Source organism: Hemicordylus capensis, chromosome 2, assembly GCF_027244095.1.
Source record: "Hemicordylus capensis ecotype Gifberg chromosome 2, rHemCap1.1.pri, whole genome shotgun sequence".
NCBI lineage: Eukaryota > Metazoa > Chordata > Lepidosauria > Squamata > Cordylidae > Hemicordylus > Hemicordylus capensis.
This window is the reverse complement of record NC_069658.1, coordinates 245670953-245689913: the sequence shown is the minus strand read 5'-3', so window position 1 is coordinate 245689913 and position 18961 is coordinate 245670953. Positions and strand designations below refer to the sequence as shown.

General features: G+C 45.9%; 2 protein-coding genes across 4 annotated transcripts in view; one reads left to right on the top strand and one right to left on the bottom strand.

The window, feature by feature from the left end:
• Positions 1-1402: 1402 nt before the first annotated feature.
• On the bottom strand, positions 1403-17139 carry LOC128342652 (zinc finger protein 24-like). Of its 2 annotated transcripts, none has more exons than XM_053290282.1 (4): positions 16851-17139; positions 9401-10436; positions 6763-6889; positions 1403-4980 (listed from the first exon to the last, which is right to left on the bottom strand). In XM_053290282.1, the coding sequence occupies exons 2-4, from the start codon at positions 10196-10198 to the stop codon at positions 4325-4327; spliced, it is 1581 nt and encodes a 526-aa protein (XP_053146257.1). In that variant the 5' UTR covers positions 10199-10436; positions 16851-17139; the 3' UTR covers positions 1403-4324. The 2 variants fall into 2 exon arrangements, with proteins under 2 accessions (XP_053146257.1, XP_053146256.1); XM_053290281.1 differs by having other exon boundaries at positions 1403-4983; positions 16851-17131.
• The window catches only part of LOC128342654 (zinc finger and SCAN domain-containing protein 31-like), a 16160-nt gene continuing 13521 nt past the window's right edge, over positions 16323-18961 (top strand). The window contains exon 1 of one of the 2 annotated variants that reach the window (XM_053290287.1): positions 16323-16586. The gene's annotated coding sequence lies outside the window, so the exon portion shown is untranslated. Of the gene's footprint in view, positions 16587-18826; positions 18932-18961 lie in introns of those variants that run through there. The other variant, XM_053290291.1, reaches the window with a different exon arrangement.

The window sequence follows — 18961 nt, the reverse complement described above, 5'->3', positions numbered from 1 at the left end:
CACTACAACTATGGACAATTTGGTCTGATTGGTTATGCTGTTCATATGTTAGCCTACTTATGCCTCAAACATTCATGCATCCGCCATCTCGAATGGGGTGGATGAGATTATTACAAACTACACAGTTGTGTCCCTCTAACTGTTCCAAATTTGGTTTATATTGGTCTAAGCATTGTGATGTTGATAGGGGTACACACACACAGAATGCCGGCTAATCTCCTAAATTTACTTTCCTTAAGGAACATAGGCTAATATGATTTTAGGCCAGGGCTTATAAATGTTTGCAAGTCACAAAAACAGAGAGTTCCATTTTGTTCTGCTCTAGCCAAACCTATCTGGAGTTCTGTATCTCCTTGTGGGCTCTGCACTTTGGATACAGAGGAATTGAAAGAGGTTCAGTGGGCAATGAAGACAGTCAGGAATCTGGAAAACAAAGCCCATGAGGAAAGGTTGAAGGAACTGAAGAGTACTATCATCTCCTCTCTCAAATACCTGGAAGGACTGTCCCTTAAGGAAGGCAGAGATTTTGTTTGTAACACCAGAGGGTAGAATTAGATCCAGTGGGCTTAAGTCACAGAAGGGTAGGTTTTCATTGAACATTAGGAGAAACTTAACAGTAAGAGCAGTTTGACAATGGAACACAGCAGGATGAGGGTATGGGTGAGCTTTCCCTCAGTACAAGTTTTCAAGCTGAGGCTGGGCAGTTGGTGGTGGAACATAGGAAGCTGCCATATACTGAGTCAGACCATTGGTCTATCTAGCTCAGTATTGTCTTCACAGACTGGCAGTGGCTTCTCCAGGGTTGCAGGCAGGAATCTCTCTCAGCCCTATCTTGGAGAAGCCAGGGAGGGAACTTGGAACCTTCTGCTCTTCCCAGAGCGGCTTCATCCCGAGGGGAATAGCTTACAGTGCTCACACTTCTAGTCTCCCTTTCATATGCAACCAAGGCAGACCCTGCTTAGCTAAGGGGACAAGTCATGCTTGCTACCATAAGACCAGCTCTCATGCTGGTGTGTTGAGGATACTCCAGCTCTGGATTTCCTGCATCAAGCAGGGAATTGGCCTCTTAGCCCCTAGCCTGATTCAGACATCATTCTGTGCAAGTGTACAGATGTCTGTACACTCATACACGTGTTTGTATGAATGACAGTACCTGTGTTCATTTCAAAAGTGAGCCTGGCCCTTCAAATGCATGGTACAGGTAGGAAGTGTGCTTCTGTACCTGCCTTCAGCATAACATGAGATGACTGTACCTGTGTACATTGTACAAGTGTTGAACCTAACATGTGAATGAGCCTCTTATCTGTGATTCAGCCTGGCCCTTATCTGGATTCAGTGAACCAACAATGGACGATGTATTCAGCATCCAGCACACAACAGGAATAGGGACAAGAACAACATGGCACTTACTAACCAAAAATTTTAATAGCATAAACAGAATTTGGTACATTTTTTTAAAAAAGTTTTTTATTTTAAGATAAACATTATAAAAAGTTAACAGGTTTCTTCCCCACCACCACCACCACATAGTGTAAAACCTCTGAACACTGAGAAAAACTAAAAACACAACAAATCCAGAGCTGTGGTCACCCAGCAAAAAGACTGGGTGTTCCAGGCAAAGCACCTGGCACAATTCTGATCCAACATTCCAGTGTGGACACTTGGAGCTAGGATGCAGCTGTCTATTTCATTTAGAAGAGAGAATTCATAGATCAGACCTCTGGTGATAAAGGACGCCTATGTATCTCACCCACACACACACTGTGGCCACCTAAGCATATAGAAGAAGAGATCAATACAGTATGACCAGTTTCCAGGCCACATAATGGCTCAGTCCATATGCAATGGCCAGATAGTTGTGGCCATTGTCATGGGCTCTTGCTCCCTCATCTGCTCACATGAGCTACTTCCATATGGCAATAAAATGCAGTTTATTCCAAGCTTTTGCATAAGTTTCAAATGCAGTCTTACTCCCTGTACACATGCTGCTACAGGCTTCCACTTGACTTCCTAACACAACCTCACCCACAGGCTGAGCAGGGACCTTGCATCACTTTCACAGCATCATCTGCTGGCCAGCTCTTGCATTCCAAGGACCGCCCCTCTTTCCCCCCCAGTACCCAAAAGTATTAACAGAAAGGGATGAATTCTTCTTGGAATGCAAGAGCTGACCAGCAGATGGAACTGCAGGAATTGCACAAGGAGACAGCAAGAGCACACTAGGAAGTACTGTGGAAGGCTACAACAGTATGTACACGGGGAATAAGCCTGCGTTTTGAACTTGTGCAAAAGCTTTGACTAGCTCACATTTTATCGCCATACAAAAGTGGCCATGCTCTGATTTTCTCCCTAACTTCCCGGTTCAAGAAAACCATCATTGCTTCCAGATCAGAATGTGCCAAACTGTAGTTTCCAATTTTTTTCTGTAAGAATGCAGTTTCCCAGTCTGGCCCAGCAAAGGGTAAAATATTGCTAGAGGGATGGCCCTGTGCTAAAAAGCCCTCAGGGTGACCACATTCACACTGGATAGATAAAGTGAAGAAAAATCAGGTGTTTGGGATTAAAATAACCCGAGAAAATATTGCGGGGCACAAAAAGATTGTAGGCAATTGTACACATTTCTTTTTCTTGAAAAATTAAGTATCTTAGATCTTGTCTACATACATAACACAATCTTGATAAGACTGGACTATACCACTTGAGATGGGGGATTCCATTTTTGAATCCTCCCTTATGTGAAAACTTCCTTGCAACCAGAACAAGTGGACACATCAGGCAACAAACTGTTCTCCAGCATCCTACTTTTCTTCTTGCGAGTGTCTTCATATAGAGGAGCTTCAGTTCCTTGTACCTGCAGCTTGACATGTCTACAATCTCACTGTCCCTACATGCATAGACCAAACCTTACACATATTAGATTATGCATGTCTCTCACAGTCCCAAGGAGATTTTAGTTCTTTCCAAATATTCCTCCTGTTCTCCACCCCTCACCCCAACTCTTCTAAACTCAAGGAGGTGACCTGGATTCCAGCCTCATATTGCTTGATTGCTCAGAGAATTCAGAACTGGTTAGTACAAGTTTTGTTTTTTTTAAAGTTAACTCATTAATACTTTCTTTTAGAATTGCTTCATTAAAATTTCTTTGGCACAGCAACAAGTGGATATCGTCTTAAGCATTTTTATGACTGCGGGGTTTCAGTGGGCAGGAATGTAAACAAATGGTTACCTTGCCTGCTCCCACTGAATGCAAGGAAGATTAAGAAGTGCCTCAGTTTGGCTGGAGGGTAGCTAGATTCTGTGGGGGAAGTGGGGTTTCTTGAAAAATAAACTGGACCGTGACCTAGCGGCTTCCTCCTATGTGGATTTTCCCGAGGATGGGAACCAGTTCAGATGGCTTCTGCAAGCAACGAGGGCCAGTCACATGACCTACTGGGCAGGACAGCTTCGCGAACCTTGCCTTCCCTCGAGCCAAGCATCCTGTGCTTGGTGGGAGTGAGTATCCCACAGTGCACCACGCGCTCGAGGCACCTGTCTTTGTGTCAGCATGAGCTGCAAGTGGCCCGCATGGGCACACAATCCCGGCAGCTGGGTTAAGGGCTCATTTGCGCCTGACCCTCAGCTAAGAGCCACACTGCGGTTCTCACGGGTAGCCAAGCCCAGGCTAGGCTGTTCAGGAGAACAGCCTCAAGGTCATGCAAACGGTGGATGGAGCCCTGTGCAAGATGGCGGCTCCCCCATCGCTAATGGGCAAGTATTTGTCATAGGTCAAATATCACTGCCAATGCGGTGTGTGTGTGGGGGGGGCGGAGTACTGAAGACTGTGCTCACCATTACTGGGGTAGAAGCCTCCCACCCTCGCTTGGGAGCTCTGTTCGCTCCCGACTAGCCATCGTGAAGAGTTGTACATGCCAGGGAGGTGGTGAGGAAAGTGTTTGTCTGCGTGTTGGGGGCAGGCAGTCGCAGTGAGCCCAGAACTTGGCTCCAGAGCGAGGGTGGATGGCAAGCACTTCCTCCGCCTCCCACCTTCTGTACCCAACCCGCAGAGGAGCATTTCCGCCTCCTCCTGACTTACCTGTGGCATTCTCATGCCAATCGAGAGTGCACACAGCTGAATGGTGGCAGGTGGCTTCTCCTACCCGAGTCATCATCATGAGAACAGCCCCACCCACCCCCGCCCACGAACTGTCACAAGCCCCAGTACTCAGAGCAGCAGACCACTCGTTTGCACAAGGAAGCCCACCCTAAAAAGATGCAACCAATGGCCCCATTTTGTTCCCTCCACAATCCCTGGCATTTCTTCCCTCTTCCTTCGCCCGCTTCACAATCAAAGCATCACTTTGCTCTTGAGATGCAATTGCTCGTGCTTCTCCCGCTTCCACTTGCGATCAAAGCCTTCCCCGCAGTACGCGCACTCGTGGGGCATCTTCCCCGTATGGAGACACTCGTGGCGCACGAGATCCGACCGCCAGCAGAAGCCCTTCTCACAGAAGCAACATGGGTAGCGCTTCTCCCCGGTGTGCTGCACCTGATGCCTCATTAAGCTTGCGAGCCCAACGAAGCTTTGGCCACACTCTGCGCAGGTTTTAATGTGGTTCTTGGGGGGCTTTCGCTGGGGGGAGGGTTTTCCAACTTTCTGGTAGGCCTTTCTGGGGATGTCTTGTAGGAGGGAGGATTTCCGAACTTTCCGATAGGTTTTTCTGGGGACCTCCTGTGGGAGGAAAGGTTTTCTGACTTTCTGGTAGGCCTCGCTGCTGGGAGGAGAGGGCGCTTCCACTTTAAGCACATCAACCATAGCTGTCGGATGGGCTTTCTGCAACCTCTCTGAACGGCGGCGTTCCTCAGTGGCCGCTCCCTGCTTCCAGACGCGAGGAAACACAGTATTCGCTCTTCCGGGGAACCTCGCTCGTAGTTTGGTATCCCCATATTGATTCCACTGAATATTATTTTGGCTTCCTTTGCTCATGTCAGCCTTTTTGTATTCTGCTGGAAAGGAGAAAAAGCCCAGACATGGATGAATGTGATTTATTTTTACATTTACATCACTGCTCAGTGAGCCCAGAGTGGTGTACATGGTTCTGTTTGTTGCTTTGGCAACCCGGTGAGGTAGGTTAAGCTGAGAGAGAAGTGACTGGCCCAGAGTTACCCAGTGAGTTTCATGTTGGAATGAGGATTTGAACTCAGGTCTCCCTGGTCCTAGACCAACCACTACACCATGCTGGCTGTATTGTTATGCTCAATAAGTATCGGAAGCTACAGCATGGCTTACAGAACAAAGAGGCTAACTCTAGTTTTGGATGGCCAACTAACTTGGTGACTACTCATGCATGCTGTGGAGAGAATGGATAGAGAGAGGTTTTTCTGTCGCTCACAGAACACTAGAACCAGAAGTCATCCCATGAAACTGATTGTCGGGAAATTTAAGACCCACAAAAAGGAAGTACAGCACATAACATTGCACATTCCACCCCACAGTACCAGAAAGCACATAACACAGCACATAATCAAGCTGTGGAATTTTCTGCCACGGCTTGGGTGGCTTTAAAAAGGGACTTGGACAAATTCATGGAAGACGGGTCTATCCATGGCTACTTGGCTGTAGGCTGCCTCCAAGCTCAGAGGCAGGACGCAGGAGAAAGGGCAGGAAAGGGGGTGTGGCTTCATCTCCTGCTTCTGGGCTCCCCAGGGGCATCTGCTTAGCCACTATGGAAAACAGGATGGTGGCCTAGATAGGCCTTGGGCCTGACTCAACAGGGCACCTCTTATGTTTTTATGACTGCAAGAGTGAATTATGGTCTCCACCTATACAAAGAGACTCACTTGGTGGGTGTGTCACACAGAACCACAGTTTATTTCAACTAAAGTGCAGGAAGAGGCAGGCTGCACAGTGCCTTAGAGTGTTTGCACACACACGTGTACATGGATATGCATTAAAAACAAAGTGCAGAATCCAGAGTAACTTAGCCATGACTAAATCACATGGAAATTAATGAGTGAATTTATTTCAACGGCACTTAATCCAGACTTAACTTCCTCTGGATTCTGCCCAAGATGCATCAGGTGCCCACTCAGAGATCTAGCTGCGAGAGACCCTGGGGAGAGGGGTGACCAGTGTTCCCTGTAACAGGGATTTCCAGATTTTAACTACAACTCCCATAATCCCCAGCTGCTATGGCCTTTGGCTGGGGTTTATGGGATTTGTAGTCAACACCACCTGGGAATCACTGTTACAGGGAACATGGGCCCAACCTTACCCAAAGGTCTTGAGGGCAGGTTCCAGTGGTGGGCCTGAGCAGTTGCCCAATGGTGCCAACTACCAATAGGGATGTGCATGGAACTGGCAGAGGCCAGTTCGACAGCGGGAGTGGGGGGTAGCTTAAGGGCAGGGGACGATGCACTCTCCCCCCAGCACCACATTTCTAAAAGCCCGTTGGGACGGCAGCGTACCTCCCTGCCACTCCTGCTCCAACATTATCCAGAAGTAGCTGCAACTGTGTGCATCATGTACGTTGTGCGCAGGCACTCAACATGTGCAACGTGGCGGTGTGTGTGTAAGTGCCTCCTCCCCCGCTCTTAAAGCCACCCCGCCTCGCCAAACCCTCAAGCCGGGCAGCATTCAAATCGATTCCAAGACCTTTAAAAAGGCCTCCAAACCTGTTCGTGCACATCCCTAACTACCGATGCCAGGCCTGAAAACACCCCAGGATCCCAGATCGCAGGAAAAGGAGGCTGGTTTGCTGAAGGCACCTCAGAGACACTCCTTACCTGGAACAGACTTCCCAGACAAGCTCAAGTCCTCATAAGCCTGATTTTTAGCCTTTATCTGTGCTGGTATCATCTCCACTAGAGCCTCCTTTCTCTTGGATTGACTCACCAACACAGCTTCTGGCTCCTGAAACAGCAAACAGGGAGACCGCTGAAGAAATAGCCACAAACTTGAGAAGACAAGATCTGCAGGTCACCTTAAGACTATCTGTACAGTTTTCACTTGCTCACAGTAAGAGGTGATTATGTAGAAAGCAGTAGTGCATGAGGCAAAGCAGGGGTCTCTTTCCAACCAATTTTGGCTGGGCTTGGTAGTCAAAGGGCATCTCTAGTTGCCAAAGAGTCCTTCCTTTCATGCTCCATAGGGACAAGTGCATCCTTTTTCTACTCACTGCCTGGGGGCAGTGGATGGAGCGAATTTGTAACAATCCCTTCCCTCCAACCTGTGACATTGAGGTTGCATCTAGGCACAAAATGGCAGCCTGCCACCATTTTGAAAGAGGTACTGTTTCCTCTAAGGCATGCACATGTCCACATGCTCACAAGTTTCTTGACATCCGATCAAATCCACCTCTTTGTCCAAGCTTTTTCAGCTTTTTAAATTGTTTAGGTTTTTAATCTGTGCTTGATTTTAAATTGTTTTAAATTGTTCTAAGTTTTTGTGCATGCTTTTAACTTGTTTTTATGTTATTGTTAACTGCCCAGAGATGGAAGTTTGGGGTGGTATACAAATCTGATAAATAAAATAAAGGCCCTATTATGAATGCATGTGCACGCACACTGCTTTGATACTGCCGCCCAAAACAAAACTCATTCCATACACAGATGGTGGGGTGGGGGAGAGACCACTGCTCTCAAGCCCAGATCAGATCCTGGTCTGATATCCTGGATTTAAACCAATTATCACCAGCAAGCCACCATTTCCTGTATTTTGATGAAGACGGAAACTGGATTGCTGTTCAGAAAAGCAATAAAAGGAGAAAAGAATTCCTGTCTTCAAGATTGTGATAACACCACTAGATTAGCTGCCAACTGTTAAAATGTTATGGTAACAATGCATGCAAAGTTCCTTGATTATCTACTAAAGAACAATAAATAAGATAGCATAACTACAATCACAGTGTGTTGTTTCCCTTTGCTTCCTCTGCTATCTCCCTTCTGGCTAATTTTAACTGGAAGTTCCTCAGAACAGAGATCTGGCCACTTATTCTCTGTAGAGCACCATATAATATTAATCTACCAGGAAAGTGATCTTGAGGTTGTGGCAGACAGCTCAAGAAAAATGTCAACCCAATGTGTGGCTTTTTTTTTTTTAAAGGCAGATTCCATTATAGGGTTTATTAGTAAAAGGAACAAAAATAAAATATTATAATGCTGTTATACAAATCTATGGTGCAGCCACATTTGAAATGTTATGCACAGTCCTAGTCACCATATAAAAGGAGACTATAGAACTGGAAAAGGTGCAGAAAAGGTCAGCCAAAATTATCAGGGGTCTAGAACATCTTCCTTATGAGAAAAGGCTATAGGATTTAGGACTTTTTAGGGTTTTTTGAGGGGGGAGGGGACTAAGGGTGGCTATGAGAGACCTATTAAATTATGCATTTTGTGGAGAGGGTAGATTAAACCTGCTCAACTTAGACCCCCCCCAGCTGTTTTTGAACTACAACTCCCATAATCCCCAGCCACAGTAGCCAATAGCCAGGGATTATGGGAATTGTAGGCCAACATCCGCAGGAGGGCCGAAATTGAGCAGACCTGGCGTAGATGGAGAACCATTTTTCTCCCTCTCTCACAATACTAGAACCAGGGGTCATCCCATGATACTGAGTGTCAGGACATTTAGGACCAACAAAAAAAGAAGGAAGTACTACTTCACACAGCACATAATTATAGTCTATGGAATTCTCTGCCACTGGATGCAGTGATGCCACCAGCCTGGATGGCTTTAAGTGGGGCATAGATAAGTTTGTGGAGGACAAGTCTACCAATGACTAATATGGCTGTAGGCTACCTCCAAGTTCAAAGGCGGGAAGCCTCTGGGTACCAGTTGCAGGGGAACCATGGCAGGATAGGGGGCATGCTTTCATCTCCTGCTTGTGGACTCTTCAGAGGCATCCGGTGGGTCACTGCAGGCAGCAAGACTTGGCATTTGTTTAAGACGACAAGACGTTCCGGTAAGAACTAATCTGCCTAATTTCCTTTCATTATAAACTTAACGGATTATTACCATCTTTACAAGTTAGCCCACTTCTGCCTCAAAATGTTCACACAACCACCATCTTGAACTGGGGTAGATCACCACAAACGGTGCTGTTGAGAGGTCCCTACAACTGTACCAGATTTGGTTCAAATCGGTCCAGGCCATGTGAAGTTGACAGAGATGCATGCGCGCACGGGCGCGCCCGCACACACACACACACAACTGGGTGACCTTGTAAATTTACTTTCCTTAAGGAAAATAGGCTAAAGAAGAGCAAGCAGATTTCATGCTAGGGATTATGAGAAAAGGAGTCCGGCTTTGGCCTGATCCAGCAGTGCTCCTCATGATGGAGCCCAATAAAGACAACACCCAGAGCAATTCTGCAAGTTATCAAGAGACCCAAGAGATGCTCATCAGTGGCAAAAAAATTCTCACCTTCTCTTCACACTGATCAGCTGCTTCGAGCCTCCTCAGGAAATCCTCTGCCAGGGCCACAGCCTGGACGCAAGTGTCTGGGCCACGTTCTCTGACCCAGTTCTGCATTTCCTTTGGCAGGACACTCAGGAACTGCTCCAGAATCACCAGCTCCAGGATCTGCTCCTTGCTACTTTTGTCCACCTTCAGCCACTGATCGCAGAGCTCCCGAAGCTGAGCATGGACCTCTTGGGGGCCGTTAGCCTCTTGGTAGCAGAAGCGCCGGAACTCCTGACGCTTCTTGTCCCGGCTCAGGGCCTCCCTGCAGAAAATAGCGGCCTTCACCTTCTGGAAGTCGGCTCTGTCTTCGACGTCCAGGCTGACAAAGGCCTTGTCAGCTTCTTCGCTCAAGGCCGGCAGCAGCCGGGTCACCCACTCTCTTTTGGGCCATCGGCAAGCCACAGCAACTTGCTCGAAAGAGGCGAAGAAGGCCCTGCTGTTGGCCCACGGGGTCAACCCCCTCAAAAGCTGCATGTCCTCGGACTCCAGAAAATAATGGAATTCAGTTTCCCAACACTGTAGCGAAGTTTTGTCTGGTTTGGGTGGACTTCCTTGCAGCAACGTCGGCCCACTCAGGAGCTCACCAGGGTTTGCCACCTGGCTCACACAGGGGCTTTCCCTGCCCCCTTCCACATCCAACATCTCAAAATCTTTGGGGTCTTGGGACCTTGTCTGCTCGACTGACTCCTCCTTGTGCTCCAACATGGCTTGGAACTGGGGACCAAAGGCCAAAGCTTCCTGATGTGCAGCTGTTCTCATTTTTCTCTAGCAGGCAAGGGTGGCCTCAGCTGGGCTAGCCTAGGCCGAACTTGTGCACTAGGCCGGACTTGCTGGAGACAAGCGATTAACCTGCTGTTCCCCGGTTAGGGTGGCTACTATGAAGAGTGGCTCTTCCACAGCTAGGAGACTCACTGTGGCACTGGGAGCACTACAAGGACAGAAAGCCTTGTGCAGAAAAAAAAAAAGAGAGAGCTTCCAGGGAAGGCAAGAGGCACTTCTGCAATGCAAAAAAGAGAAACCCGGAGATTAAGAATTGCAACCTGCAGAAACAATCATTTCCTAGGCAAGCTGATTGCTACGAAATGCACTTTATCCATTCTTAAAACGTACAAGAACAGCGTGTTGCAAACAGTTGCTTATTTTTTGCAAAATCTAATTTCTACCGCCAAAGCAGTGATGCATACAATTGAACAGGAGCAAATGTAACAGCAGGCTAAGCTGATGAGGAGAGAAGAGCTGGTCTTGTGGTAGCAAGCATGACTTGTCCCCTTAGCTAAGCAGGGTCTGCCCTGGTTGCAAATGAAAGGGAGACTAAAAGTGTGAGCATTGTAAGATATCCCCTTCCCCCCCAAGAGATGGAGCCACTCTGGGAAGAGTAGAAGGTTCCAAGTTCCCTCCCTGGCTTCTCCAAGATAGGGCTGAGAGAGACTCCTGCCTGCAACCTTTGAGAAGCCGCTGCCAGTCTGGGTAGATAATATTGAGCTAGATGGACCAATGGTCTGACTCAGTATATAGCAGCTGCCTATGTTCCTAACTTTCTTCACCCTATTAATTTCAGTGGAAGTATTTATCTATAATTTTATACCACCTGATATGTGCATCTCCAGGTGGTGTACAGAATTTTAACACACAACAAATATAAAACAGAATAAAAGTTAAAATTTCATAAAAGAAAAAGAAAAAAGCACTCTCATAAAATAAAACAAATTGAACAGTTTAAAATTGATTTCAGTTAAAAGCCTGAGAAAACAAGTGTGTCTTGAAGTACTTATTCATGAGTAAGTCTGGGTGTAGACCTGTGACTATAATAATCTGTCCCATTACTACAGCATTTAAATGTATGTGCGTGCACACGCACGCATACACACTATAAATATTTCTGTGGGATACCTGAGCTGAAAGTTTCAGACAGAAGGGGTATACTTCTTAAGAAGTTGAAACTCTCTGTGTTAGACGATGTAAAAAGGGACAAGAGTAGTGAGTGAACCCTTGCCTGCCTTGGCCTCTGGATCTGTTCCACTGCGATCGAAAAGGCCTAAAAGGCTCCCCTGACAAACTGAGGTCTAAACGCCCTGAAGGTTTGCGTCAGTCTACGATTAAAACTCTTGTCCTCCTTCCTAGGGGCTGATGGCAGTTTCAATGAGGACCTCTTTCAGGGCCTCATCCCCAATTAGCTTCTCCATGCAATATGGGCTTCTAAATGTCATGGAGTGTGACTCTCAGCCCTATCTGGAGATGCCAGGGAGGGAACTTGGAACCTTCTTCTCAGAGCAGACCCATCCCATAAGAGGAATATCTTACAGTACTCACACATGTATTCTCTCATTCGAATGCAAACCAGGGCAGATCCTGCTTAGCAAAGGGAACCATTTATGCTTGCTACCACAAGAGCCAGCGTGGTGCAGTGGTTAGAGTGCTGGACTAGGACGGGGGAGACCCGAGTTCAAATCCCCATTCAGCCATGAGACTAGCTGGGTGACGCTGGGCCAGTCACTTCTCTCTCAGCCTAACCTACTTCACAGGGTTGTTGTGAGGAGAAACTTCAGGATATAGTACACCACTCTGGGCTCTTTGGAGGAAGAGCGGGATATAAACATGTAACAAATAAACAACATAAATAAATAAAGACCAGCTTTCCTCTCCTACCTTGCCTCTCCTACCTCATAAGGTTGTCATGAAAATAAAACATGGATGGGGGAGGAGAACCTAGTGATGCTAGATCCAGCTCAACATGCATGGAAAAGATCAATGTTCTGAATCAACCAGTAAAACTATTTAAGAACAGAGAGTGAGGAAACGAGCTGGTCTTGTGGTAGCAAGCATGATGTCCCCTTAAGCTAAGCAGGGTCTGCCCTGGTTGCATATGAAAGGGAGATTAGAAGTGTTTATTATTATTATATTTATATCCCGCTCTTCCTCCAAGGAGCCCAGAGCGGTGTACTACATACTTAAGTTTCTCTTTCACAACAACCCTGTGAAGTAGGCTAGGCTGAGAGAGAAGTGACTGGCCCAGAGTTACCCAGCTAGTATCATGGCTGAATGGGGATTTGAACTCGGTCTCCCCGGTCCTAGTCCAGCACTCTAACCACTACACCACACTGGCTCACGCTGTTTGCATTGTAAGATATTCCCCTCTGGGGATGGAGCCGCTCTGGGAAGAGCACCTAGGTTCCAAGCTCCTTCCCTGGCATGTCCAGCCCTATCTCCAAGATAGGGCTGAGAGAGATTCGTGCCTGCAATCTTGGAGAAGCTGCTGCCAGTCTGTGAAGACAATACTGAGCGAGATAGACCAATGGTCTGACTCAGTATATGGCAGCTTCCTATGTTCTATGTTCCTATGTGTTTTCTGCATCTTTTCCTTTCACAAAACAAGGAAAGGGGGGTGTCAAGGGATGCCTCCCATTGGGATGCCTCCCATTTTAACCCCTAAGAATGCAAAGAGGCATCAGGTCTCATCCAACCCCCAGTACAGCATCCTTCTCAGTGGCTGCCGTTGGTGCCCCCTCCCAAGACAAGGAGCCATCTTTAGACCCTCTTGCAGCACTCAGTTGGAGAACCATCCCTGCTCACTGGTAAAAGGAGCACCTTTGAAATGGGTGGCTCTCTTATATTCAGCAGTGGGGGAGCAACTGGCCCTGTGGTGCTCAGCATCCCTGCCAGTGGCTGTTGTGGGGTCTCCCTTGGGTCTTTTTAGACTGTGAGCCACCCCTTTGGGACAGGGAAACGTTTTCTCCTTCCTTCTGCTTTGTAAAGCACTTTGAAAACATCTGTGTGGAAAAGTGGTGTATAAATATACAAAAGAATACGGTTACAAACATTCAGGAAAATTAAGGATGGTTGGCTGGGACAGGGGTCTCCAAATGCTGGATTACATCATCCCCAGCCATGGACCTTGGGATAAGAGTTTAAGAAATGCTGATCCTCTCTTAGGATGATTCACTGCGTTCAAGATGATAAGATTAAGATCCGCAGACTCCAGTTTATCACTTCCAGTGGCTTTTCACTTAAACTGAATTGAAAGGACAATAACCAGATATGTTGGAGGAAGCTCATCCTTTGTCTTTCTAAGTAAGGCAATCAGCTCCCAAGGCCATTTCCATTGTCCCAGCCTCTAGACCTTACTTCCACCCCTTGGATTTCTTGAATGCTTTATTAAATGACCTTTCAGACTTCGCTTAGGCAGGTGATATTGGCTAGTAGAGAGAGGTCAACCGTCCCTTCCAGGCCTAGCAGATGGGACTCAAGTGGGGGTTGATGGTTAATACCAAGGTAATACCAGCCTTGTTGGGATCAACCGGTTTGGTCACAAAATGACCACTGAGAAAGCAGAGGAAGGCCCATAGCACAGTAGAGGAACATCTGCTTTGCAAGAGGAGAGCTGGCCTTGTGGTAGCAAGCATGACTTGTGCCCCTGACCTGTCCCTTTAGCTAAGCAGGGTCTGCCCTGGTTGCATATCAATGGGAGACTTGATGTGTGAGCACTGTAAGATATTCCCCTCAGGAAATGGAGCCACTCTGGGAAGAGCACCTGAGGTTCCATGTTCCCTCCCTGGCAGCATCTAGGGCTTCCAGTCTCCAATTCATATGCAGCCAGGGCAGACCCTGCTTAGCTATGGGGACATGTCATGCTTGCTACCACAAGACCAGCCCTCCTCTCCAGTTAAAAGCAGCTTTCTTTGCAACCTATGTAGCAAGTTATAATTAAGCTATTACAACCTGTAAACAAGACACTGGTGTGACCTGCCTATATTGGTACAAATCTGGTCCATACTGGACTGATGGCCGAATATAGTTAGATTAAGATCTAAATTAAGCTCACAACCTGGTCCTCTGCCCAGCTGAACAGGCATTTTCAGAAGCAGATATTACTGAGAATATTGGTATATGGCTTTTCCACAACAAAGAAATTATCAAAGCTTTACATGGCAAGGGAACTGAATAGATCGTTCCCTGGTCTCAAGCTCACAATCCAAAAAGAAACCCAAGCAAGACACTAGCAACGGCCACTGGGCTGGAGAGATGCTTGTGGATAGTTGCTCCATGCTGCTAAATAGAAGAGAGCCCCCACTTTGGAAGAAGTTTCTTTGCCTGGGTTTGAAGGGGAAATTGATTCCTTCTTCCAGAGAAGCTCAGAATTTAAAACAAACAAACAAAAAACTCACCAGCAACAGCCACTGGGAGGGACGCTGTGCTGGGCGGAATATGGACACCCTCCCTTTAATATTTATTCATTTTTATCCAACCCTTCCTTCAGGGATCTCAGGGCAAAGAGCATTATTCCCACCCTGTCCCACATTTAATTTAATCCTTCCCAAAGGACCGGCCCTCTCTAAAGTCCTGAAACTCTTAAGCATTACTCTGTGCTGACTCTTATATTCTGACCAACAAGGTCCATTCTAACATGCAGCTGGGCACATTTTGTGCAGATCAGAAAAGCACGATACAGTGGAAACTAAGGTTTTCTGCAGTTGGTATAGGACGCTGCCTATAACGAGTCAGACCCTTGGTCCATCTAGCTCAGTATTTCTCTACACTGACTGGCAGCGTTTGTCTTTCTTGGTTCTCCCTTCATTCACTTGTCATTTTTCCTCTCTGCCCATCTCTGTTTTTCTTTTAATTCCCTTCCATCTTTCTTCCTCTCTTTTTGTTAGGAAAGTCTGGAGTAAAACGAAACTGGAGGATGAGCTGCAAGCCTGCAACCGCCACCCGTCCCGCAGAAAACACAGCTTAGAATATGCTTGACGGCCACTTTAAAAAGGTCCAGCCCAATTAGATAAAAAGTAAAGAGTGCCGCTGAGTCAGTGTCGACTCCTGGCGACCACAGAGCTCTGTGGTTGTCTTAGGGAGAATACAGGAGGGGATTACCGTTGCCTCCTCCCGCGCAGTATGTGATGATGCTTTTCAGCATATTCCTATATTTTATGTTGCTGCCGGAAACAGACCAGCGGGGATTCGAACCAGAACCTCTAGCTTAGTCAAGTCATTTCCCCGCTGCGACATTAGCTGGCTACGCCACAATTAACAGGGGATAATATACTGCTCAACGCTACGCCTGCTAAACCAAAAGTAAAACCAAGGAACCGAAAACAAAACAAGTTCCCGGTAGTACCAGAACTTCAGGCTCCCAGAGTTCAAAAGGCTACACTTTACAAGGAGACAGCCTGGAAACAAAGTCCAGTAAAGTCTAGATTTATAGACTTTATAGGTCTAGATCTTGCAAAGTCTAGATGTATTCACGCTGGAGTCTTAAAACACCTTCAGACCGAAGGGTTTGAGAGAGTCCCAAAGGCATTTTCTTCCAAAATACTTCAAGTCTAACTCTTTCAAGATATTTTCAAAAAGCACCACAGTCTCTGAAACTGTTAGGTTTTAGGGGAGAGAAAGCAAATTTTTAATTCATAAGATACCTTGTTTTAAAAGCCTCCCTTTTCAAAGACACGGGATTGTGCTTTTTATTCAAAATATATTTTGCAAGAATTTATGTGAAAGTATCTCTTTTGAATTAAACTTCTCTCTCTCTCAAAAACCTTTCAGGATCTCTGAAACCCTTGGGTGGGGGCAAGAAGGAAGGGGGGCTTAGTGCAAAACACAGACAATTTGCAAGAGAGACTTTCAAATTTAAAGATGTTTAAAGAAATGAAAAATATGTTTCCACCGAGATTTTTCCTTTAAAGAAGTGAGAAATAAAAGAGAGAGAAGAAATGGAGGAAAGAGAGACGATGGAACTCATTGCCGCGTGGTCTTGTGACCAACAAAACAGCATTACACCCAGCAAGAATTCAGGGCCGGCGGGACACGGCGTGACGGCGATTTTCATTGTATCTTGGTTGGGGGCTTTCTTGATTTGGCATCGGGCCAGCCAGAGTGGAAGACAGAGAACCGGGGTAGATAGATCTTATTTGGACGCACCGTTGCTTGAATTTAGTTAACACCATTATCTGAAAGGGCTCTGAATATTAGGTCTTATTGACATTATTTATCTAATTACCTGATGCGGGGGAAAGAGGATTGATTTTTGTTTTAAATGGTAGTCTCCCGTGATGGAAGAAAGTGAAACTCCCAAAAGGTAAAGATAGCCGGTGAAAATGACCGAGAATCCACCCAGTTCCGAAGCTCAGATGCCGCTCAGATGTCTTCATACCCTACAGTACGTACCATTTCCCTCCATTCTACGGTTGCCCCCCATCTCCCGCCATGGGTATTCAATAGTACACTGTCTCTAACATGAAAGCTCCATTTAGGAACGCATAGCCCGTAAGAGAATCGCCCTCCAAAATATGTCTAAGCTCCTTATACAAAATAATATAAATTAGTAGCCGTCTTGTAGCAGCGAGTTCCGCAAGCGCTATTGCAGGCAGAACCTTAAAACAAAAACAAAACACCCAAACCCACTCGTCCCCTTCATACTCACCTCTCAGACAGACACCTCCTCCTGACTGTTTCTGAGTCTAACCACCAGCCAGCCAGTCACTCGCAATTCGAATAAAACTGACTGAGAAAAGAAAAGGAGGGGCTTGATCGATTTTATCCTCCCCCAAGATTGAGGGATGTTGGGAATCGGAGCCCCGACGGTTTAACCCCTTGTAGGGTCTCTTCCTTGCGGTTCAAAATTAAGTTGAATTGAAATACAATTTGGAAACCTCAGTTTGGTCTGCAAGCCCATTAAAAGTAAATGGAAGTGAACTCCAATGCAAATGGAACAAAAGGAGACTTGGAATATAAAAACTTTCCCATAAAGACTTGGAAAATAGGCCTGCCTGCTAATTCCACGCCCACCTTGGCTGAAGGAGTTCTTGTGCCTTTAAGAGCTGCCAGTAGGCTCACGTTCAACAGGTGATGAGTTTTCCCTAATTTCATCTCCACACCATTGAAGGCTAAACCTGTTGAATTTCTCCATGATAGACTTCTCTTAAAAGCACACAATGGGTCAATACATAAAATTACATACATCTTGCCATGCTTTCAGAAGCAGGTCTTCTACGCTTGTTTAGAACAGCTGCATAACAGACAGAAATAAAGAGATGTAACTCTGCCTAACAAGGGGGAAGTCTTTCCATGTTGGATTTCTTCCTGCTAAACAGAACCCTTTTTTGGTAATCCTAAAGTGATTGCAAAAATAACCACACAGTGGTTGGGACTGTTAAGACAGGAGTCCTGGAGGAAACCTTGCTTGCATGAAGAAATTAACACAAAGACAATACTGGAGATATTAGCCCTATTCAGACATTACGTTGTATCTGCATTCAGATGTCTGTACACACATACATGCTTTTGTAAACCTGCATTCATTTTAAAAGTGAACCTGTGTACACAGGCCCCCTCAAATGTAGGATACAAATAAGAAGTGAACTGCTTTACTGGCATTCAACATAACATGTGAACAACTATATTTGTGAGTACAGATCTGTACTTATGTGCACAGTACACAGACTGTACGAGTGTTGAACAAAACATGTGAATAAGGCTGCTGTTGATTACACTGATACTCCGTTTGCCACCAGTGTGTGTGTGTGTCTGCGTGCGTTTCTCTTTGGCTAGGTTTTAAGCTTTCACAGCTGCATGTCAGGAAGAAATTCAACAGGCCAGCTTGCAGCCTCATTGTTTCTGAATGCTCATTAGACTTAACCTATTAAGCTTCTGCGTGCCATAGAGCTGCTGAAAACACTGCCAAAGAAAAACATGGCAACCCTGACCAAACGTATATCATGCACCTAGGGTGATTTTTTTTTAAAGGTGATAGTGTATTATTTTGGCCAAGAACCTCTACAAGGTTCTTGTAGGAACCCCAAGGTTCTTGGGGCTTTAAATCATTGTAATAGTTTGATTGTTGTTTTAAAATTTTAAAATTGTTGTTATATTGTTTTTAATTTTTTTGCACTCTTTATTGTTTTAGTGGTTTGTTTTAATTGTAAACCGCCCTGAGCCATTTTGGAAGGGCGGTATACAAATCAAATCAAATCAAATCAAATGAATGAATGAATAAATAAATACAAGTTGGAAGGACTGCCATGAAAGTCAGGCATTCAATAGGTGCAACATTTCCCAGTATAGAAATGTACTGGGGAGAGAAAGCAACATACACCAGTTGAATTCTTTGTGATAAAGTCACAAGAGCCTTTCTAGATCGGGCAAGGTGGATCTGGGAACCATAGCAGTCATAGATTTCTGAGTAGCTTTGTTCCTTCATTCAGCTAACCAACCAAATTGAAAATGTTCCTCTTTTTCTGAAATGTTAGAGGTTTATGCATTCCCCAGTCTAGTGACCATAGCCCAAGAAGCCCCTGGCACCCTCCTAATTAGCCAGCCTTCCCTGGGAATTCTCTAGTTATCTTTGAGTGCATTTGCATTAATGTGCTCAGAGAATCCATTCTGAAATCACCTGGAGGAAATTGGGATGGGGAACCACCCATCAGGCTCTTAAGAGAGACAAAGGGATTTTTCTGTCCTCAGCCTGATAAGCAAAAGAGCAGGCAATTCGGAATCCATTCACTGGTAATGATTGTCAAAAGTATGCAGGATTTA

Bases quoted from the DNA above. Each gene is read 5' to 3' on its own strand.
- LOC128342652 (XM_053290281.1), bottom strand. From the start codon at position 10,198: ATGAGAACAGCTGCACATCAGGAAGCTTTGGCCTTTGGTCCCCAGTTC. The intron at 6,890-9,400 runs GTGAGAATTTTT...TTGCTGTTTCAG, and splicing joins CTGATCAGTGTGAAGAGAAG to GAGCCAGAAGCTGTGTTGGT. The intron at 4,984-6,762 runs GTAAGGAGTGTC...TCTCCTTTCCAG, and splicing joins GTCTGGGAAGTCTGTTCCAG to CAGAATACAAAAAGGCTGAC.